The sequence below is a fragment of the Somniosus microcephalus genome, chromosome 16, assembly GCF_052327205.1.
Source record: "Somniosus microcephalus isolate GS21.2 chromosome 16, FLI_Smic_1.0, whole genome shotgun sequence".
Taxonomy (NCBI): Eukaryota; Metazoa; Chordata; class Chondrichthyes; order Squaliformes; family Somniosidae; genus Somniosus; species Somniosus microcephalus.
Genome location: NC_141002.1, coordinates 100,111,955 through 100,134,965, shown reverse-complemented (window position 1 = coordinate 100,134,965; position 23,011 = coordinate 100,111,955). Strand labels below are relative to the sequence as shown.

The 23,011-nt window shown below is 47.7% G+C and overlaps 1 protein-coding gene across 1 annotated transcript in view; it reads right to left on the bottom strand.

The window, feature by feature from the left end:
- Positions 1-23,011, bottom strand: part of nav3 (neuron navigator 3) — a 483,558-nt gene that overhangs the window by 231,172 nt on the left and 229,375 nt on the right. The window contains exons 10-11 of the mRNA XM_086009556.1: positions 13,616-13,724; positions 11,504-11,893 (exon numbers count right to left, since the gene is read on the bottom strand). Coding sequence (XP_085865682.1) covers positions 11,504-11,893; positions 13,616-13,724 — 499 coding nt within the window. The remainder of the gene's footprint in view (positions 1-11,503; positions 11,894-13,615; positions 13,725-23,011) is intronic.

Here is a 23,011-nt window from a genome sequence, read left to right as displayed (position 1 = left end):
TCCCAGGGGATGACATGGCTGTGGTGGGGAGGGTGGGGGGTGGTGGGGAGGGTGGGGGGGGCGCGGCAGGGCGGAGAGGAGGGAGGGGAGAAGTGTTTCGCCATGATAGTCCTGTCATCTTGGTGGGTGGGGGCAGGTGTGGTTGACCAGCAGGTCTTTTCCTGGCCGCCCATTTCTTACGTTCGTATTTGAGAAAGTGCAGAGGAGGGCAAATCTCCCACGGTCCTGAGCAACATTCTCCCCTCAGTCGACACTGCAGAGGACAACGGGTCGTTCAGCTCACTGTTATTTGGAGGGTTTTTCTCCCCACTAATTGACAGCCACGTTCTCCTGCCTGACAACAGTGGCTGCACTTCAAAGGAATATTCATTGTATGGGATGCGCTTTGGGACATTTCTGAGAGAAGTGATAACAACAACAACAACTTGTATTTATACAGCGCCTGTAACGTAGTAAAACGTCCCGAGGCGCTTCACAGGAGCGCCAGAAGACAAAAAGTTGATGTAGAGCCACATAAGGAGGTATGAGGACAGGCGACCAAAAGCTTGGTCAAAGAGATAGTGACATGAATCTTGTCATTCACGTGGAAATGACTTATGAAGTAATACTGGGCGGCCTGCTGGTGGCGCTGTCCAGGGAGAGTATAAATACTCGGGCATGGGCCCAGCTTGCTCAGGACATTCTTTAACAGGAACTAGTGAAGGACACAACTAGATCTCCATGTTGAAAAACAGTTGATTAAAGCCTTGTTTAATATTAGACCAAGTGCCTAGTAGTTTTCTTACATCAGGTCGGTTTTAAGGAGCGTCTGAAAGGAGGAGGAGAGAGACGGAGAGGTTTAAGGAGGGATTTCCAGAGCTTAGGGCCCAGGCAGCTGAAGGCACGGCCACCAATGGTGGAATGAAGGAAATTAGGGACGTGCAAGAGGCCAGAATTGGAGATCTTGGAGGGTTGTAAGGCTGGGGGACAGGGAGGGGGAGAAACCATGGAGAGCTTTGAAAAAGGATGAGAATTTTAAAATCGAGGCATTCATGGACCAGGAGCCAATGTAGATAAGGCAATACAAATGAATGCAAGTCATTATTTTACTTTATATTATATACAATTGATTGATAGGTACAAATATAATTTAAGATTAAAATCATTCTAACTGGTTTTTTGTAGTCATCTAGAACTTCCAAAATTGCTGATAACTTCAGAGAAATTCCATAATTATGTTTCCAAACTTAGAAACTGCTTTTAATTTCCAAGCCGCTGCTAGCCATCCGTTCCATTTCCTGATTGAATTCCAGATTAAGTTAATTACATTAGGTGGAACTTCAGCGGGAATATAGAGCAGGCGATATCGGACCGCTCTCCATGCTGCCTGATTGTGGTTTTTCCATTGAGATCAATCGGCCGGGTGTGTAGGACAGGAGGCCAATCCGATATCGCCCGTTTTATGCTCTCTCCGGAGTTGAATTTCCCGGCGATTGAGTTGTCCCTTCTCCGTCCCATACCGAGGTTGGACTGCCTGACCCTCCGTGCTCCTTCTGAAGACTCTGAGGTCTAGCCTAGCCCCCCACCCTCCTCTCTTTGGTCCCCAGCGCCAGCCCCCTTCTTGATTGCCGCAGCTATGCTGCTGGAGCCGCAGGCCACTCCACAATGGCTTGTGCGTCACCCTCACTCGGTCGAATAGTCGTTTTGCCAGGACCACATTGGTAGCTCCCAACCATTCAAATCCCATCTCCAATGGAGACAGGAAGTTATGGAATGAACGGAGTACTAAAGTATGCTAATGGTAACCAATGCGCTCCTGAACACAAACTTGTATTTATATAGCGCCTTTAACATAGTAAAACAGCCCAAGGTGCTTCACAGGAGTGATTATCAAACAAAAATTGATACCGAGCCAGGTAAGGAGACATGAGGACAGGTGACCAAAAGCTTGGTCAAAGAGGAAGGTTTGAAGGAGAGTCTTAAAGGAGGAGGTAGCGGTCGCGAGGCAGAGAGGTTTAGGGAGGGAATTCCAGAGCTTAGGGCCCGGGCAGCTGAAGGCACGGCCGCCAATGGTAGAGCGATTAAAATCGGGGATGCTCAAGAGGGCAGAATTAGAGTGTGTACCATCTACAAGATGCACTGCAGCAACTCGCCAAGGCTTCTTCGGCAGCACCTCCCAAACCCGCGACCTCTACCACCTAGAAGGACAAGGGCAGCAGGCGCATGGGAACACCACCACCTCCAAGTTCCCCTCCAAGTCACACACACCATCCTGACTTGGAAATATATCGGCCGATCCTTCCTCGTCGCTGGGTCAAAATCCTGGAACTCCCTCCCTAACAGCACTGTGGGAGCACCTTCACCACACGGACTGCAGCGGTTCAAGAAGGCGGCTCACCACCACCTTCTCAAGGGGCGACTAGGGATGGGCAAAAAATGCTGGGCCTTACCAGCGATGCCCTGATCCCAGGAACGAATAAAAAAAGGCACAGAGATCTCGGGGGGGGGGGGGGGGGGGAGTTGTGGGGGCTGGAGGAAATTACAGAGATAGGGAGGGGGGAGGCCATGGAGGGATTTGAAAACAAGGGTGAGAATTTTAAAATTGTTTATAACAAGAACTTGCATTAATGTAACACCTTTAATGTAGTGAAACTCCCCGGGAGCCGCATCTTGTGAAGAACGTGAAGACAGATCGTGATTCTTAACAGCAAAACTAAAGGCGATGGCTGCCCGTGCCCTTTTGATGCCACCATACCTGACCCTGAGACAGTGAAATAAAAACAGTGAATGGGTCGGCGGGAGGGAGGGGGTGATTAAAGGGATTAAAGTATATTTACAGAAAGATGTTATTGTGCATAACAAAGAAAAAGGATAAATAAAAACAGATGGGAAGAATGAAAAGCTAGATTAAAGGAACGGCACGGGGTGGGGGGGAAATCCAAGACAGGGAAAAAAATATTAGACAAATCAGAAAAGCCGAAGAATAAACTCCAACAGGAAAGGAGTGTGAAAGTGTTGGAGGATTCTACAGACGGACTCTATTAGAATCAGCGCTCTCATCCACTCCTCTGTATCTAATGCCGTTAGTAAGTCCATCAGATCACGTGACGAATCCGCACTTTCGAGAAAGACTTTAATCTGCTCCAGAAGAATAGGGCTTGTGCGGCGAGCAGATGAAATAACCCAAAACAGGTGTTTCTTTGGAAACAACTTCTAAAACCAGCATTGGGGTCTGGATCCATTTACAGGGCGAATGGTTCCAGCTGCAGGCCCGAGGCATCGCTCGCACTCTCGCTAAAAGCAGCCAGGCAAAGTGAGCGACCGTAAGTTCCTTTCCTGTATCAGTGGTGCCGCGCTGATTCTTGTTCGGTGGCTCTGGCAGAACAAAATAGTTACCCAGTACCACATTGACCTGATCTCTGACAGCTACGGCAACCTTCTGGACGTGGCGCTGTTGCTGTGCCTTTTTTTAAACCCCTCCCATGTTCTACCCTCCATAAACTTGAGCTCATCCAAAACTCAGCTGCCCCGTGTCCTAACTCGCACCAAGTCCCGTTCGCCCATCACCCCCTGTGCTCACTGCCCCGTGTCCTAGCTCACACCCAGTCCCATTCACCCATCACCCCGTGCTCACTGCCCCGTGTCCTAACTCACACCCAGTCCCGTTCACCCATCACCCCCTGTGCTCACTGCCCCGTGTCCTAACTCACACCCAGTCCCGTTCACCCATCACCCCCTGTGCTCACTGCCCCGTGTCCTAACTCACACCCAGTCCCGTTCACCCATCACCCCCTGTGCTCACTGCCCCGTGTCCTAACTCGCACCAAGTCCCGTTCGCCCATCACCCCCTGTGCTCACTGCCCCGTGTCCTAGCTCACACCCAGTCCCATTCACCCATCACCCCCTGTGCTCACTGCCCCGTGTCCTAACTCACACCCAGTCCCGTTCACCCATCACCCCCTGTGCTCACTGCCCCGTGTCCTAACTCACACCCAGTCCCGTTCACCCATCACCCCCTGTGCTCACTGCCCCGTGTCCTAACTCACACCCAGTCCCGTTCACCCATCACCCCCTGTGCTCACTGCCCCGTGTCCTAACTCACACCCAGTCCCGTTCACCCATCACCCCCTGTGCTCACTGCCCCGTGTTCTAACTCGCACCAAGTCCCGTTCACCCATCACCCCCTGTGCTCACTGCCCCGTGTCCTAACTCGCACCAAGTCCCGTTTGCCCATCTCCTCTGCGCTCGCTGACCTACATTGGCTCCCGGTTAAGCAACGCCTCAATTTTAAAATTCTCATCCTTGTTTCCAAATCCCTCCATGGCCTCGCCCCTCCCTATCTCTGTAATCTCCCCCAGCCCTACAACACCCCCACCCCCTCCCCGAGATGCGCGCTTCTAATTCTGCCTTCTTGAGCATCCTGATTTCAATCGCTCCACCATTGGTGGCCGTGCCTTCAGCTGCCGAGGCCCTAAGCTCTGGAATTCCCTCCCTAAAAACCTCTCTACCTCTCTTTCCTCCTTTAAGACGCTCCCTAAAACCTACCTCTTTGATCTAAGCTTTTGGTCATCTGCCCTAATAGCTCCTTATGTGGCTCCGTGTCAAATTTTGTCTTATAACCCTTCTGTGAAGCACCTTGGGACATTTTATTACATTAAAGGTGCTATCTAAATCCAAGTTGTTGTTGTTTATTCATTCACGGGCTGTGGGCGTCGCTGGCAAGGCCCAGCATTTATTGCCCATCCCTAATTGCTCTTGAGAAGGTGGAGGTGAGCCACCTTCTTGAACCGCTGCAGTCCGTGTGGTGAAGGATTGTACTTTTTTTGTAGAGGTTTGATACAACTGAGTGGCTTGCTGGACCGTTTCAGAGGGGCTGTTAAGAGTCAACCACATTGCTGTGGGTCTAGGAGTCACATATAGGTCAGGATATTAGGGAACCAGGCAACATCCGTGGAGAGAGAAATAGAGTCAACGTTTCGGGTCGAAACGCTTCGTCAGAACTGAGAGAAAAGGCAGGAAATGAAACAAAAGGCAGTTTGGGGGCTGGGAAATGGGGGAGGGGCTGGGAAATGGGGGAGGGGCTGGGAAATGGGGGAGGGGATGAAAGAAGAGACATTAAGAGATATTCAAGGTGAGACGAGTTGGTAATAGGACAGGTAAAGAAACAGACAATGGCTCTAGATGAAGTGTGAAATGCGCTGGCAGAGTGAGAGACAGTTGCCGTGTGGGAGAGAGAAAAAAGGAAAAGGCACAAACCAAAAGTGTGGATAAAAAATATAAAAATATAATAGGGGCCGAGGTTATGATCTGAAATTGTTGAACTCGATATTGAGTCCGGAAGGCTGCAAAGTGCCTAATCGGAAGATGAGGTGCTGTTCCTCGAGCTTACGCTGAGCTTCCGTGGGACAATGCAAGAGGCCGCAGACGGTGACTCAGATCATAACCTCGGTCAGTCAGTTACAAAAAATGTCTGAGACGGGAGAAGAAAGGCTTTTTTGATTGACAGCCAAACTCATCCAATCGCGTAATGAAGAGTCTATTGGCTTTCCGATTGGCGGAGCGCCAGGAGGATGATGTGTCGGGCGACCAATGGCGGCAGTATGGGGGGGGGGGCAGGTGGTCATGTGATGAAACCTCCAGTAATATGTCCCGCCAGAGTTGGCAACCCCATCGCGGACATACGGCTGGGGAGCGATCACGTTTATTCAAAGCGAGCAGCGAATTAGTGCTTCACAGCACTAGGCTTCCCAAATTTAATATTTAAAACCAGCATGTAGCCACCGAATAGGCGTGAAGATCAAAAAGCAATTATCTGCTACATGGACTTTTGAGCCATTCGGTATGGATTTCGCCAAACTGTGCAGCAGGACTGCTTCAACAGTGCAAATGTACAGTGGAATTCATAACATCTATAAATGTTCCAATATAGGTTGTTTGCAGTCGCGACTGCTGATCTGTTCATTCTGCACAAATTACTTCCAGTTTCACAGCAGCAATTTCCAATTGCAAACCCCATCACAATGGTGTTTTTTTAAACAGATAAATCAAGACAAACATCATTTCTGTGCTTCAGCTGCAGTCTGTGGCTGAATCAACCCAGAAGACTAATTGGGGGTAATTTTGATGTTTAGGTGTCAGCCGTGGCTCAGTGGGCAGCGCGCTCGCCTCTGAGCCAGGAGATTGTGGGCTCGAGTCCCACTCCAGAGACTTGAGCACATAATCCAGGCTGACACTCCCAGTGCAATGCTGAGAGAGTGCCGTCTTTCAGATTTAGAAGTTAAACCGAGGCCCCATCTGCTCTCTCAGATGGACATAAGATCCCACAGCACTATTTCGAAGAAGAGCAGGGGGGAGTTCTCCCTGGTGTCCTGGGACCAATATTTATCCCTCCACCAACATCACTAAAAACAGATTATCTAGTCATTATCTCAGTTGCATGCAGTGACTGCTATTCCCCACCCAGAATAGAGACGACTGGGTAATTCCCCCATCAATCACGCCTGGAGAGCGCACTGTTGTAAGTGACTGGGATTGATTTTAAGAACATAATGGGCCGTATTTTCCGATCGGAGGCTTCCCGCGTGCGGAAGCCTCTGATCTGGAAAAAATCTACGCACTTACCTGAGGGCTCCCGAGGTGCGTATAGTTCCGAGGCTGGGTCTCTCGAACTCCAAGTGCACAGGGCCCACGTATCCCAGAGGCGCAGGCGGTTCGCAAGCGTCCCTGGGATCACGTGGGCCATGGGGAGCCAATCAAAGAAGGGAATCTCCCTTCATACACTTGACAGATATGAATGGAGATCACCCCAAAAACACTTCAAAACATTAAATAAATATTTTTTTAAATCCCATTTTTAAAATTAGTTGAAATTACAATAAATTAAATATTTTAAACAAAAATTTAATTTTTTGAAACAAATAATTAAAGTTTTTTACAGGGCTAAAAATAAACTTACCTTTTTTAAAAAGTATTTTTAAATGAGAAATGACTGAAATTTTTTTTAAAACTTTTTTTCAACTCTTATCCTGGTAAAAGCAGACCTTACGCTTGCTTTTACTAGGGGCAAGAATTCTAAAGGTTTTCTGCAGGTGGAGGGTCTCCAGAAAGCGGAACTCTCCACCCGCAGAGGCCCTGCTCCAGGGAAGGCATCCGATCTGTCAAGAGCAGATCGGAAATGCGCAGTGCATGCCTGAAACCGGCATTTCCGATGTCCCTACAGGTGGGTACACAGCGCGTACACACCCGTAGGGATCGGAATATCCGGGCCAATTTGTTTTTTGTAACTATCCTCCACTCGTTGCATTTTGCTGGAGAAATAATCCTGCTTCTATCAGCTGCATATAGTGGCTCCTCTATTGCCGGCCAGAATGGTGATGTAGTTTGTATAAACTCCATTTCTTTAAATAGACTCTGTAGACTGTTTGCTGTTGCGCGCTGTTTAAGTAGACTCTGTTTTCTGAATAAATAGACTGTTTGCCGTAAGTCCCACCCTGCCTCCAACTCATTGGCTGACACAGTGGTGTCAATCGACACGCTGCATGATCGCATTGCGGTTTGTGGGATCTATGCACAAAATGGCTGTCACGTTTCCCTACATAACAACAGTGAGTACACGACAAAAAATAATTCATTGGCTGTGAAGCGCTTTGGGACGTCCCGAGATCGTGAAAGGCGCTATAGAAATGTAAGTCTTTCTTTCTTTCTTTGTGTAATAGTGTAAAACAGGCGATATTGGATCAGCTGCCCGTTATACATCCCTCCTTCATTCCTTTTGACTTCAACAGAAATGGCAATCAGGGGAGATGTATAACAGGCAGCTGGTCCGATTTCGCCCGTTTTACACCACCGGCCCAAAGTCAAAAATCACCCGCCTCTGTGTTAATAAAAGAAGGAAAGAAGCTGCAAGAGCTGGAGGTCGAAAACTAAGAATTAAAAAATGCCGGAAACACACACAGCAGGCCAGTCAGCAGCTCTGCAGTGAAAGGACAGGTTGGGGCTGAGGGGTGACAAAGGGTCTACAACCCTCTTGAGATTCTGATGGACCTGCTATCAATGTTCCCTCTAAATTGCCGTTGCTGCACGCGGCCTGTTTATTTCAATGCGCGGTCCCTTTAGATTTCTGCGCATGCCCGGTATTTCAAATGGAAAAGCTTGTGAGCAGCCTGCGCGGTACATTGCAGATTACTGCGCGGCTGCACATGCGTGCAGCTTAGGGGGAACACTGCTTGCTATGTATTGCTAACATTTTCTGTTCTTAAAGATTAACTGTATTACTCACAGAGATTAGTGCGTATCATTGAACTCTATCACACATTCACCTTTTAACCAGTCGAATAAAACAAACATTTAATTCACAGGGACAGTGCACTGACCCATCTTTAAATAAACAGAGCTTTCTCTGTGACATTGAAAATCCACAGTCAAACAGTGTGGGCCAGTTACGGGTCTTAGAGCTAAAGATCATTTCATGGTTAATTACTGATTCAAACCATTAGCTCCATGACTCATGTGTAAAATATGTGATTTTGAATTTTGTATTTGAAGAGTTCGGGTAGAACTAGCAACTTGAAGTTTGTGCAGCCCTCTAATCTCTACCACCAACACTGCCAGCTCCAGGTAGGCATGTATATTATGCACCTAGGTTATTCAGGCTTATATACAGGAAACTTTCTGGTATCCGGCACGGACGGGACCGACGTGGTGCCGGTTCATCAACAATTCCGGATAACCGAACGCGATAGTAAAAGATACGGAGCTCAGAGCTCCGTATAAAGCAACAAACCCTGTTGCAACAGCTTCAAAACATTCGGCACAAGTTGCAAGCGTCTCTGTAGCTTAGCAACAGTTTCAGCTACACCCTTGCACAACAACAAATGGAATAAAAAAAGTAATAAAAGTAAAAAAAGTTACCTGAATCGACTCCTGAATTTTGCCGGTGGATAGAGCGTTCCGGTTATTTGGGGGCCGGTTAATCGAAAGTTTCCTATACTGAATTATATATATATATAACTTAGGCTCAACTCAGCAGCAATCAATATTAATTTTCTAATTTGTTCTTGGGATGTGGGCAAGGCCAGGAAAGCTGGACATATTTGCCTGTTCCTCGTTACCCTGAGAAGATGGCGTTAGGACTTATTGAATCACACAGCACAGGAGGAGGCCATTCGGCCCATCGTGCCTGTGCAGTCTGTAACCAACACCAAACAAAATCAGATCATCTGCTCATTATCCCGTTGCTGTTAGAGGGATCTTGCTGTGCGTAAATTGGCTGCCGTGTTCCCTACATTACAACAGTGACTGCACTTCAAAAAGAAGTACTTCATTGGTTGTGAAGCCCTTTGGGACATCCTGAGGTCGTGACAGGCGCTTTCTTTCTTTGCTACTGGGAACCACTGACACCACCGAACACACACAGGGTCCTCTTTAAGAACAACATTTATCATAGAATCATAGAATGACACAGCACAGAAGGAGGCCATTCGGCCCATCGTGCCTGTGCTGGCTCGAGGGGCCAAATGGCCGACTCCTGCTCCTAATTCTTATGTTCTTATGTATCATTTGTTTCTCTGTCAGCTGTCACGGTGGAGTTGCAGGTTTTGTCCACTAGGTGGAGGATTTCGGAAATCCCTCTCCTATCTGTGCTGCCATCTTGTATATAATTAACAAAAGCCTCTACACATCAACTGATCGAGGGGTGAGAAAGGAACAATCAGTGGTTGGATGAAGCGGTTACAGTACAGAAGATTCAAATTGGAAGATTCAGATAGGGATTTAAATGTGAGGAAGTGATGCTTCAGTTGTATAGAGCCTTGGTCAGACCCCCATCTGAGGTACTGCGTTCAGTTTAGGGCTCCGCACCTGGGGAAAGATATATTGTCCTTGGGAGAGGGTACAGTACAGAGTCACCAGAATGATACCAGAGCTTAAAGGGTTCAATTATGAGAACAGCTTAGCATAAACTTGGCTTGTATTCCATTGAGATTAGAAGGTTGAGAGTCTAATCTAATCAAGGTGTTTAAAATGATCAAGAGATTCCGATAGGGTAGAGACAGAGAAACTATTTCCTCTAGTGGGGGTTTCTTAAAATGAGAGCTAGACCATGTAGGGGTGATGTCAGGAAGCACTTCTTCACACAAAGGGCAGTGGAAATCTGGAACACTCTCCCCCAAAAGGTTGTGAATGCTGGGGGTCAGTTGGAGCTTGAGACAGAGACCGATAAGATTTTTATTAGGTAAGGGTATCGAGGGATATGGAGCAAAGGAGGGTAAATGGAGTCCAGCTGCTGATTAACCATGATCTCATTGAATGGCAGAACAGGCGTTGAAGGGAATCAAGGGATATGGGGATCAGGCGGGAAGGCGGAGATGAGGTCGAAGATCAGCCATGATCTTATTGAATGGCGGAGCAGGCTCGAGGGGCTGAATGACCGACTCCTGCTCCTATTTCTTATGTTCTTTGAAAGAGCTCTCCAATTAATCCCACTCTCCCCCTACTGTTTCCCTATTGCCCTGCAAAATTTTTCCCTTCAAGTATTTATCCAAAAACCTTTTGAAAGTTACTATTGAATCTGCTTCCACCGCCCTTTCAGGCAGTGCGTTCCAGATCACAACAACTCGCTGTGTTAAAAAATGTCTCCTCATCTCGCCTCTGGTTCTTTTGCCAATCACCTTAAATCTGTGTCCTCTGGTTACCGACCCCCCTATAACTGGAAACAGTTTCTCCTTATTTACTCTAAACTTATTATACCCATCAGTTTCAATGTATGTTGAATGCTTTTATTTTTAATTTTCATTCTTCCTTCAGCTTCTCCAACCCCCATCAAAACGATCGGTGTTGCAAGTTTAGAGTGAGTCGTCACTGGATCAACTGCTTAACAGCATCAATTTGTTACTTACAAGCGGTATATTCACGACATAAGGGCATCAAAGGAAGAACAAAAGCATCAAACGTAAAGGGCTTATAAAAATCCACTAAAAATAATCTTGCACGTTAAATAATTACATGGACATAAGAAAGGCTTGTATGTTTATCGCGCTTTTCACAACCTCAGGACGTCCCAAAGCACATTGCAGCCATTAAAGTACTTTTTGACGTGTAGTCGCTGTTGTAATGTAGGAAACGCGGCAGCCAATCTGCGCACAGCAAGCTCCCACAAACAGCAATGTGATAATGGCCAGATAATCTGTTTTAGTGATGTTGATTGAGGGATAAATATTGGCCCCAGGACACCGGGGAAAACTCCCCGGCTCTTTGAAATAGTGGCCGTGGGATCTTTTACGTTCACCTGAGAGAGCAGCCGGGGCCTCGGTTTAACGTCTCATCCTAAAGACGGCACCTCAGACAGTGCGGCACTCCCTCAGTACTGCAGTGGGAGTGTCGGCCTGGAGTATGGGCTCTGGGGTGGGACTTGAACCCACAACCTTCTGACTCGGGAGACATCTGTCACCAGCAATGGAGCACTCTTTCCATCAGTCCGTGGCACGGTGACGTCTGCAGTTCAGGGAGGAGCGGCGCTGTTACTTACCCGCTGCCGATGTCGTTGGTCCTCGCGTTCTTGCCCAGCAGGTCACCGTCGCTCATGTAACCGGTCACGTCCACGTCAGCGGGCGCCATGTCCAGCTCAGGGCCGCCTTTCTCGGTGACGTCGGGCTGGGAGGCCGTGCCAGCCCGCGACCCCGCCGCCCTGCGGAGGGGCGCGGTGTAGACGTAGCGCGAGCCGTCCGGGTGGATGTAGCGGCTGGCGTTGCCGCGGGGAGGGTAGCCGGTGCCCAGGGAAGGGGCATCACCGGCCTGGAGCCTTGGGCTGGTCTGGCCGAGCCTCCAAGACATGGCCGAAGATCTGCTGGACACAGCCGCCATGCTTCGCCCATTGATCTCCGTGGTGACGGTGCTATCGAACGTCGTTTCCAAAGTGCTGCCAAAACAAAAGACACATTAGTGCATAGGAAACATAAGAATTAGGAGCAGGAGTCAGCCATTTGGCCCTTCGAGCCTGCTCCGCCATTCAATATGATCATGGCTGATCTTTGACCTCAACTCCACTTTCCCGCCCTATCCCCCTATCCCTTGGTTCCCTTAATATTCAAAAATCTATCGATCTCTGTCTTGAACATACTCAACAACTGAGCCTCCACAGCCCTCTGGGGTAGAGAATTCCTAAGATTCACCACCCTCTGAGTGAAGAAATTTCTCCTCATCTCAGTCCTAAATGGCCGACCCCTTATTCTGAGACTGTGACCCCTGATTCTAGACTCTCCAGCCAGGGGGAAACAACCTCTCAGCATCTACCCTGTCAATCCCCCTCAGAATCTTATATGTTTCAATGAGATCACCTCTCATTCTTCTAAACCCCAGAGAGTATAGGCCCAATCTACTCAATCTCTGCTCAAAGGACAACCCTCTCATCCCAGTATTCTGGACTAAACTACTTCCACCCTATAGAAATGTGCCATATATGAGGAAAAGGAGCAAAATTATCCTATAATGTTCCAGTGATGACTTAATATGATCACCCATAGAGCTTAGGTACAGGTTGGCAGAACCAAGGCTTCAGGAAGGAAGTCAAGGCCTTAACTTAATAAAACTTCACATAGGATTGTGCAGTGCATAGTGATACATTTTGGTAGGAAGAACGAGGAGAGGCAGTATAAACGAAATGGTACAGTTTTAAAGGGGGTGCAGGAACAGCGAGACCTGGGGGTGAATGTACACTAATCTTTGAAGGTGGCAGGACAAGTTGAGAAGGCTGTTAAAAAAACACACGGGATCCTTGGCTTTATTAATAGAGGCATAGAGTACAGAAGCAAGGAAGTTATGCTAAACCTTTATAAATCACTGGTTAGGCCCCAGCTGGAGTATTGTGTCCAATTCTGGCCACCGCACTTTAGGGAGGATGTCAAGACCTTGCAGAGGAGATTTAACAGAATGGTACCAGGGATGAGGGGCTTCAATTCCATGGTGAGACTAGAGAAGGTGGGATTATTCTCCTTAGAGCAGAGAAGGTTAAGGGCAGATTTAATATGAGGCAGGGTAAATTAGGAGAAACCGTTTCCACTGGTGGGTGGGACAGCTCTTTCCAAGAACCGGCACAGGCACGGTGAGCCGAATGGGCTCCTTCTGTGCTGAATGCGTCTATGAACCCACGAGGATAATACTGGAGTTTAACCCACTAGAACCATGCAGCCTACAAGCACCGAGCCCCAGTGAACTTCCCACTGTGTGTCCAGTAAAGACTGTGCTACCCGATGGGACACTGGCTCCCATGGTCACCTGGAGACTGGCAAGAAGAATCAGATTGACAGATCTACCCCTCCAGGTTCCATTACACTCTAGATATAAATATTACAGGATACGCACAGATTGCTATCCGAGGGGAGATTACCGTCTGCAACATTCTCATACGAACACCTAGCGTGCTCTCACCAAATGTTTCTCTGCGCCATTTCAACGCATTGGACGCCCGTCCTGAAGCATCGCAATATCTACCCTGCTGGGAGCAACAGCCTATTCACAGACGGACCTTTATTGGAGCAGTCCCATCTCCAGCCCGCAGTAAGAAGCTGACGGGAGCAATATCACTAGTCAGAAGCGGTGTGGCCTCTAAATGCACATTTAAATGGCCGTCTAAAGAGAATACCTATGGCTTATCTGGGTCCCGCGGAGACTGGACATGGTCTCCTCTAGGTTTTGCCGCAGATCGGCTATGTTCTTCACTGTCCTCATTCTCCTGGTTTCTGGATCTTCTCCTAGAAAAGTGAGGAAGAATAATAATAATGATAAAGGCTTGCATTGGCAAAATCCCTCACACTACTCTGTGTTTTCAACATAACATTGACGTTAAATAAAGGTACGGCCCAGAGCTTATTTTACATTAACAGAAATGAATCATATAATACAGAAGGAGGCTGTTGGTTCCATCGTGCATGTGCCAGCTCTTTGAAAGAGCTCTCCAATTAATCCCATTTCCCTGTTCATACCCCATGACGTAAGAAAACGACTAGGCACTTGGTCTAAGCGTTAAACAAAGCTTTAATCAACTGTTTTACAACATGGAGGTCTAGTTGTGTCCGTCACTAGTTCCTGTTAAGAATGCCCTGTGCAAGCTGGGCCCGTGCCCGAGTATTTATACTCTCCCTGGACAGTGCCACCCGTAGGCTGCTCAGTATTATTTCATAAGTCTTTCTTTCATGATTGACTGATTCATGTCACTGCATATCCCTGTTAATTTATTCCTTTTTCAAGTATATATCTAATACCCTTTTGAAAGTTACTATTGAATCTGCTTCCACCGCTCTTTCAGGCAGCGCATTCCAGATCACAACAACTCGCTGTGTCAAAGAAAGGGGGTGAATTTGCTGAGGGTTTCGCCCCCTTTGTCGCTGCAACCTTGGTGGGAATTTGCCGTACACGGGGGTTAGGCACGGGAAAACTCTAGGAACTGAAGATGCCAAACTCTGTACCTCTTCTGCCCCAAGGATACCCCATCTAAGCTATTATTTGCTCCAATAACTTCCGGTAAAAGCACGGCAGTGGAGCGGGAAGAAGTCTTGAGGAAATTCCCAGTGCGCGCGTGGCACGAGGGGATGAAGAACAGAAAGTCTCCCTGGAGATCCTGGCAAAATGTCCCCCCCCGCAACCAATATGATCCACAATCAGAATGATTGGCCACCCGTCACATTGGCTGCTTTGCGGGATCTTGCCGTGCGCAAATTGGCTCCCGCCAGTGCCTGCAAAACAACAGCGACAGTGCATCAAGAGCATTGCCTGCAAAGTGCTCTGGGAATGTCCCGGGAACCCGACAGGTACAAGTTCTTTCTCTGGTGATTCAAAAGCAATGAAGAGTTAAGTCGTATTTCTGCATTCCCTGTTCAAGTAGTGAAGCTGCTGAGGAATCTGCTGATCCAAGTATTTCCAAAAATATATCAGCAAATCTGGATTCGATAAAACTCAGCAATGGAACATGCATGCCTGGTGGCTTTAGCAAGTATCAGCAAACTGTCGTTCCCCTGCAGCAGTTTCATAGCAACAGGAGGAGGCCGTTCAGCCCCTCGAGCCTGTTCCCGCCAAGAACCCAGCCCCACATGGAACTTCAGTGTTGACCCCATTGGCGTCCAGAGGGTCAGGGGGAGGAGCCTGCAGAAGTGTGCATCAGAACATATAAGAACATAAGAAATAGGAACAGGAGTCGGTCATACAGCCCCTCGAGCCTGCTCCGCCATTCAATAAGATCATGGCTGATCTTCGAGCGCAACACCACTTTTCTGCCCGATTCCCTTATCTATCGAGCTCCGTCTTGAATATACTCAACGACTGAGCATCCACAGCCCTCTGGGGTAGAGAATTCGAAAGATTCACCGCCCTCTGAGTGAAGAAATTCTTCCTCATCTCAGTTCTAAATATAGCAATAATACTGTGGAGGATGAATCCCTGGAGTGTGTACGAGATGGTTTTTTAGACCAGTACGTTGAGGAGCCAACTAGGGAACAGGCTATCCTAGATTGGGTATTGTGCAATGAGAAGGGGTTAATTAATAATCTTGTTGTGCGGGGTCCTTTAGGGAAGAGTGACCATAACATGATAGAATTCTTCATTAAGATGGAAAATGAAGCAGTCCAAGCCGAAACTAGGGTCCTTAATCCAAACAAAGGAAACTACGAAGGTATGAGGAGGGAGTTGGCTATGATAGATTGGGAGCTTCATTAAAACGCATGACGGTAGATAGGCAATGGCTAACATTCAAGGAACGCATGCATGAATTGCAACAGTTATACATTCCTTCCTGGCGCAAAAACACAACAGGAAAAGCAGCCCAACCATGGCTAACAAAAGAAAGTAAGGATAGTATTAGATCCAAAGAGGAGTCATATAAAGTTGCCAGAAAAAGTAGCAAGCCTGAGGATTGGAAGCAGTTTAGAGTTCAGCAAAAATGGACCAATAGATTTATTAAGAGGGGAAAAATAGAGTATGAGAGTAAACTTGCAAGGAACATAAAAGCGGACTGTAAAAGCTTCTACAAGTATGTAAAAAGAAAAAGATTAGTGAAGACAAATGTAGGTCCCTTACAGTCAGAAACGGGAGAATTTATAATGGGGAACAAGGAAATGGCTGAGTAATTAAACAAATACTTTGGTTCTGTCTTCACGGAAGAGGACACAAATAACTTCCCAGAAATGCTAGGGAACCAAGGGTCTAGTGAGAAGGAGGAATTAAAGGAAATTAGTATTAGTAAAAAAATAGTGCTGGAGAAATTAATGGGACTGAAAGCTGATAAATCCCCAGGGCCTGATCATCTGCATCCCAGAGTATTAAAGAGGTAGCCATGGAAATAGTGGATGCATTGGTTGTCATCTTCCAAAATTCTATAGATTATGGAACAGTTCCTGCAGATTGGAGGGTGGCAAATGTAACCCCACTATTTAAAAGAGGAGGGAGAGAGAAAACAGGCAACTACAGATCGGTAAGCCTAACATCAGTAGTAGGGAAGATGCTAGAGTCTATTATAAAGGATGTGATAACAGGACACTTAGAAAATATCAACTGGATTAGACAAAGTCAACATGGATTTATGAAAGGGAAATCATGTTTGACAAACCTACTGAGTTTTTTGAGGATGTAACTGGTAGAATAGATAAGGGAGAACCAGTGGATGTGGTGTATTTGGATTTTCAGAAGGCCTTTGATAAAGTCCCACATAAGAGGTTAGTGTGCAAAATTAAAGCACATGGGATTGGGGGTAATATATTGGCATGGATTGAAAATTGGTTAACAGACAGGAAACAGAGAGTAAGAATAAATGGGTCTTTTTCGGGGTGGCAGGCGATGACTAGTGGGGTACCGCAGGGATCAGTGCTTGGGCCCTAGCTATTCACAATGGCACAGAAATTTGGGTCTCCACGGGTGAGTACGTACGGCGTATTCACCCGTAAGCCCAATGGAAGTGCCGGTTTCCTGCATGCACTGCGCATGCGCGGGAAACCGGCACTTCCGTTCCCCTGAAAGAAGGGGTTGAAAGGTCGAACGCGTGCGCATCGAACTTACGTTTTTTTTGCAGGTTTTCCCGGGAGGGTTAGTCTCCAGAAGTTACACATATAAAAAGCAGTCGCAAGGCCTGCTTTTTACAAGGTAAGTGGTGAATTAATTAAAATTAAAACATTTTTTCCACAGGTTTATTATTTTTAAATACTTTAAAGAAAGGTAAGTTTATTTTTAGCCCTGTTAGAAAATAAAATTATTTTTTCCAAAATTTAAATTATTGTTTAAAATAGTTATTTCATATAATTTATAGTTTATTAAAAAAATGTGGTTTTTAAAAAATGTATTTGAAGCTTTAGTGATGTTTTGGGGCTTATAGTATTTATAAGTTTGACAGCCCTTCCTGTCAAACTTATGAATGAAGCATTCCCTGCTACCATTGGCTCCCCATGGCCCACGTGATCCCAGGGGACGCATCGAACTAACTGCGCCCCTGGAATACGCAAGCACTGCGCGCCGGCAGTTTGAGGAGGCCCAGGATCGCAATTCCACGGGGGCCCACAGCTCAACAGCCGGCGCTCAAGGTAAGTGCAGGTCGGGGGCTTACACCCGCGGGAAGCCCTCGACCCGAATTTCTGGGCCAATATGTATGTATCAATGATTTAGATGAGGGAACCAAATGTAATATTTCTAAGTTTGCTGACGACGCAAAACTAGGTGGGATTGTGAGTTGTGAGGAGGATACAAAGAGGCTTCAAGGCGATTTAGACAAGTTGAGTGAATGGGCAAATACATGGCAGATGCAGTATAACATGGATAAATGTGAAGTTATCCACTTCGGTAGGAAAAACAGAAAGGCAGAGTATTATTTAAATGGAGATAGATTGGGAAATGTTGACATACAAAGGGACCTGGGTGTCCTTGTACACCAGTCACTGAAAGCAAACATGCAGGTGCAGCAAGCAGTTAGGAAGGCAAATTGTATGTTGGCATTCATTGCAAGAGGATTTGAGTACAGGAGCAAGGATGTCTTACTACAGTTATACAGGGCCTTGGTGAGACCGCACCTGGAGTACTGTGTGCAGTTTTGGTCTCCTTACCTAAGAAAGGATATACTTGCCATAGAGGGAGTGCAGCGAAGGTTCACCAGACTGATTCCTGGGATGGCAGGACTGTCGTATGAGGAGAGATTGGGTCGGCTGGGCCTGTATTCACTAGAGTTTAGAAGAATGAGAGGGGATCTCATTGAAACGTATAAAATTCTGACAGGGCTAGACAGACTGGATGCAGGGAGGATGTTTCCCCTGGCTGGGGTTCTAGAATGAGGGGTCACAGTCTCAGGATACGGGGCAGGACATTTAGGACTGAGATGAGGAGAAATTTCTTAACTCAGAGGGCGGTGAACCTGTGGAATTCTCTACCACAGACGGCTGTGGAGGCCAAGTCGCTGAATATATTTAAGAAGGAGATAGATAGATTTCTAGACCCAAAAAGCATCAAGGGGTATGGGGAGAGTGCGGGAATATGTTATTGAGATAGAGGATCAGCCATGATCATATTGAATGGCGGAGCAGGCTCAAAGGGCTGAATGGCCTACTCCTGCTCCTATTTTTCTATGTTCTATGTTTCTAAATGGCCGGCCCCTTATCCTGAAACTGTTACCCCTGGTTCTAGACACTCCAGCCAAGGGAAACAACCTCTCAGCATTTACCCTGTCAATCCCCCGCAGAATCTCATGTTTCAATGAGATCACCTCTCAATCTTCTAAACTCCAGCGAGATGTAAGGGTGCATGCCTTCGTGGCACCCCCACCCCCAATGCGGAAAACCCTGGTAATGCCGGTGTATGAGCATCCGATTCCCTCCTTTACCCCCCCCGCAACTCCCCCCAATCCCCTCAGAAGAGGAATCTGTGTTACTCAATCGGCCAAGTGTCAAGGGGGCTGCGTTGAAAAGTGGTCAGTGTTTCTCGGTCCCGCCGATTTCCACCCCCACCCCCCCACCTCGTCTCTCCTGATCATCTCACCCCAGGAGTGTACACAGGACCTGAGGAAAATCGAGGCCATCTTGTCATTTAAAGGGATATCACTTGTATAAAGAGCTTGTTTACAATTTCACTACGAGGAGCAAACAGAGGGTTAAAAATAACAACAATGGGCATTGATATAGCGCCTTTAGGGATTGCTAGACGAAAATAGACCAAACTCCGTCTAGTTCGCCTTCTACCATCCTGGTTGTCACGATAATGGAGCTGTTGACTAATCACAGCAATCAATCTCTAACAATGAGTCGACAACAGACCCAGAAGTAGTAGAACACATCCCAAGGCACTTCACAAAGACATAATCAGAAAAACATGAATGCCAAACAGTAATAGCGTTGTTCAAAATATTAATTTTAAAATGTTCTATGTTCTTTGCAGTGTGTGCTTTACTCATTTTTCAAAATCTACAGAGCCACAAATTAGGCGTGAAAACTCTGGGAACTAAAGACTCCAAACTCTCTACCTTCACTGCCCCAGGGACACCCATCTAGCCTGTTATTTACCCCAGTAACTCTCTCCTAACCCTGCTGTTATGTCTGATAAACACTCAAGTCGGTGTGGTAATACAAAAGCTGCTTTTATTTGAGTCCCTCTGGAATATTTTTCTCTAGACATGGGACTGATACCTGGGATGGCAGGAATGACGTATGAGGAGAGATTGTGTCGATTGGGCTTATACTCACTGGAGTTTAGAAGATTGAGAGGGGATCTCATCGAAACCTATGAAATTCTGTCAGGCCTGGACAGACTAGATGCAGGAAGGATGTTCCCGATGGCCGGGGAGTCCAGAACCAGGGGTCATAGTCTAAGGATAAGGGGTAAGCCATTTAGGACTGAAATGAGGAGGAATTTCTTCACCTAGAGAGTGGTGAACCTGTGGAATTCTCTGCTACAGAGGGCGGTGGAGGCCAGTTCATTAAGTATATTCAAGAAAGAGTTGGATATATTTCTTAAGGCTAAAGGGATCAAGGGCTATGGGGAGAAGGCAGGGACAGGGTACTGAATATGGATGATCAGCCATGATCTCATTGAATGGCGGAGCAGGCTCGAGGGGCCGAATGGCCTACTCCTGCTCCTATCTTCTATGTTTGTATGTTTGTCAATGGGGATGTGATGGAGGCGGGACTCCCACATTTTGGGTTGTAGCCCCGCCTCCATTGACTTGTGGCCAACCCACGCTATTTTCCCTTGATTGACCTTGTTAAGCCCGCCCAGCAGGCTCAGCAGGCCAATTAAGGGACACCCGGTTACTGGTGACGTCAGTGATTGACATTTCATCTGTCAAGGGCTTTTGACAGATGAAATATCAGCGTTTGACAGTTCTGTGAAGCTGTCAAACACTGACAATCTGACTTCTAACTTGAGTCCTTCTCCACAGACTCAGTTAGAAATCTCTCCAGAACAGAAAGCAGAATGCTGCAACTTTTGGCAGCTCGCGGCCATTCTGCTTTCTGTGCCGGTGAGATGAGGGACTCCCGAGACCTGAAGGAAAGAAGGCTGCATTAGTAAGTAAAGGAAAGTAAAACTTATTTAAACACTTTACACACACCGAGCACACTTACCTCTGCACTCATGCACCCATCACTCACCTGAACACCGGACATCTCGAACCCTCCAAGCCCTTCAGCCCGACGGTCCGCCTCGCTAACTTGGTGTGGTTTGGAGCCATCGGGAATCCCACACTTCAGGGATAAAAATAGGGATTATGCTAAAAACTGCCTGTTAACTACCTGTTAAAAGGCAGTTAATTGGCACTAATCCCCTTCCCGCCTCGGGGAGGCGAGTCCCAGCACGGGTCGGGTACCCGCCTCCTGGGAAACGGGCATGGAGGCGGGTTGGGGTTGAGAAGGGTTCGTGCCCCCCCGATTCTGCAATTTTCCCCCCACTCCCGCCTCCAAACCCGCCTCCACGGGGCTTGGAAATTCAAGCCCAAAACGTTCAATTCAAGAGGAGACCCTTAGGGTGTAATGGCTGCAATGTGCTTACACCCATCAGGGAGACCTCGAGAGCTGAGTTTTGCCAGCGCTCAGAGGGCGGGTTCAGGGCCGGGTCTGCGGTCAAAATCAAAAAGATTGCCAGCGGGGCGGTATCCCGCTCTGAACCTGCCTCCAGTTGCCCCAGTGCCGGTTCGGCCTGCGCTTTGCGGGTCATACAATTGTGCTAGTTAAGAGGGTGTTTAAAGCAATTTAATCACCATTTTACCAGGTACAAAGCATTTTCCCAAGTTTTCCATGAGCTTCCCGTTGCTCGGGGATCACGCCAGGCAATTATGTCGGGTTCTGAATAACTCTCCATTTCTTTGACTAGGTGACAGCTGCAAAACTTCGGGGGCGGCAGCAGAGAGGTGAGGCCAGGATAAAAACCGGCGCGAAGACCGAGGCCCGACCAGTTCGGGGCGGCAGCAGAGAGGTGAGGCTTACCAACTCAGCAGCGGGGAGAGAGGTAAAAAGTAATCAAAGTGTGACGTCACCAGGGAGCAGGTAAGTGATTGCTTGGTGAGTATTTCTCTTTTTTAAACTTTAACTCTGTAGTTTATAGTTACCAGGGTCTTTTCTGGTGTAGCAAGGACTGTTGGTAGACTATACAAGCACCTCAGAGCAGCGGCGGCAGGTAGCGAGAGCGGCGGACCTGTGGGAGACTCGGCGGCGGCGAGGTAAAAAAAGCGGCAGCGGGGCCAGGAGAGGCATACCAAACTCCAGTCTGCGAGCTCAGAGGGTAGCAGAGAGGTAAAAAGTATTCGGGGTGTGACATCACCAGGGAGCAGGTAAGTGATTGGTTGGTGAGTATTTCTCTCTTTTCAATACAAGCTTGAATTCTGTGGTGTTAAATTTCTAGGGTCTCTGTGTTGTAGTGGGGACAGTTGGTAAATAAAGCGCCCTAGAGTATACCTGTAACTGGGGTATTGAATAAAATTTTAAATTAATTAAAGGAGTAAGTCATGGCAGGAGAGCTCAGCCCCGTGTTCTGCTCCTCTTGCTCCATGTGGGAAGTCAGGGACGCTGCCAGTGTCCCTGGCGACCATGTATGCGGGAAATGCATCCAGCTGCAGCTACTTGTAGACCGCATTGCGGCGCTCGAGCTGCGGGTGGATGAGTTTTGGAGCATGCGCGATGCTGAGAGGGTCGTGGATAGCACGTTTAGCGAGTTGTTCACGCCGCAGGGTAGGGCTGCACAGGCAGAAAGAACTTGGGTGACCATCAGGCGGAGCAACAGAGGCAGGCAGGAAGTGCAGGGGCCCCCTGCAGACATCCCCCTTTCAAACAGGTATACCAAGTTGGATACTGTTGAGGGGGATGACTCACCAGGGGAAGGCAGCAGCAGCCAGCTTCCTGGCACCAGGGACGCTTCTGCTGCTCAGAAAGGGAGGAAAAAGAGTGGGAGAGCAATAGTGGTAGGGGATTCTATCATAAGGGGAACAGATAGGCGTTTCTGTGGCCGCAAACGTGACTCCAGGATGGTTTGTTGCCTCCCTGGGGCCAGGGTCATGGATGTCACTGAGCGGCTACAGGGCATTCTTAAGGGGGAGGGTGAGCAGGCAGAGGTCGTGGTCCACATTGGGACCAACGACATAGGTAGGAAGGGGGATGAGGTCCTGCATCAAGAATTTAGGGAGCTAGGTAGCAGATTAAAAAACAGGACCTCAAAGGTTGTAATCTCTGGATTACTCCCAGTGCCACGTGCTAGTGAGTATAGGAATAGGAGGATAGAACAGATGAATGCGTGGCTAAAGAGTTGGTGCAGGAGGGAGGGTTTTAGTTTCCTGGATCACTGGGCCTGCTTCTGGGAAAGGTGGGACTTGTACAAGTCGGACGGGTTGCACCTGAACCAGAGCGGGACAAATATCCTTGTGGGGAGGTTTGCTAGCACTGTTGTGGGGGGGTTTAAACTAACTTGGCAGGGGGATGGGATACAGAGGGGAGCTGAAATAGGGGGTGATGTGCTGCCAATTATAGAGAAAAAAACAAGTCAGCTTGGTAGACAGGGCAAATATACAAGGGCAAGGCTGGATGGCATCTAT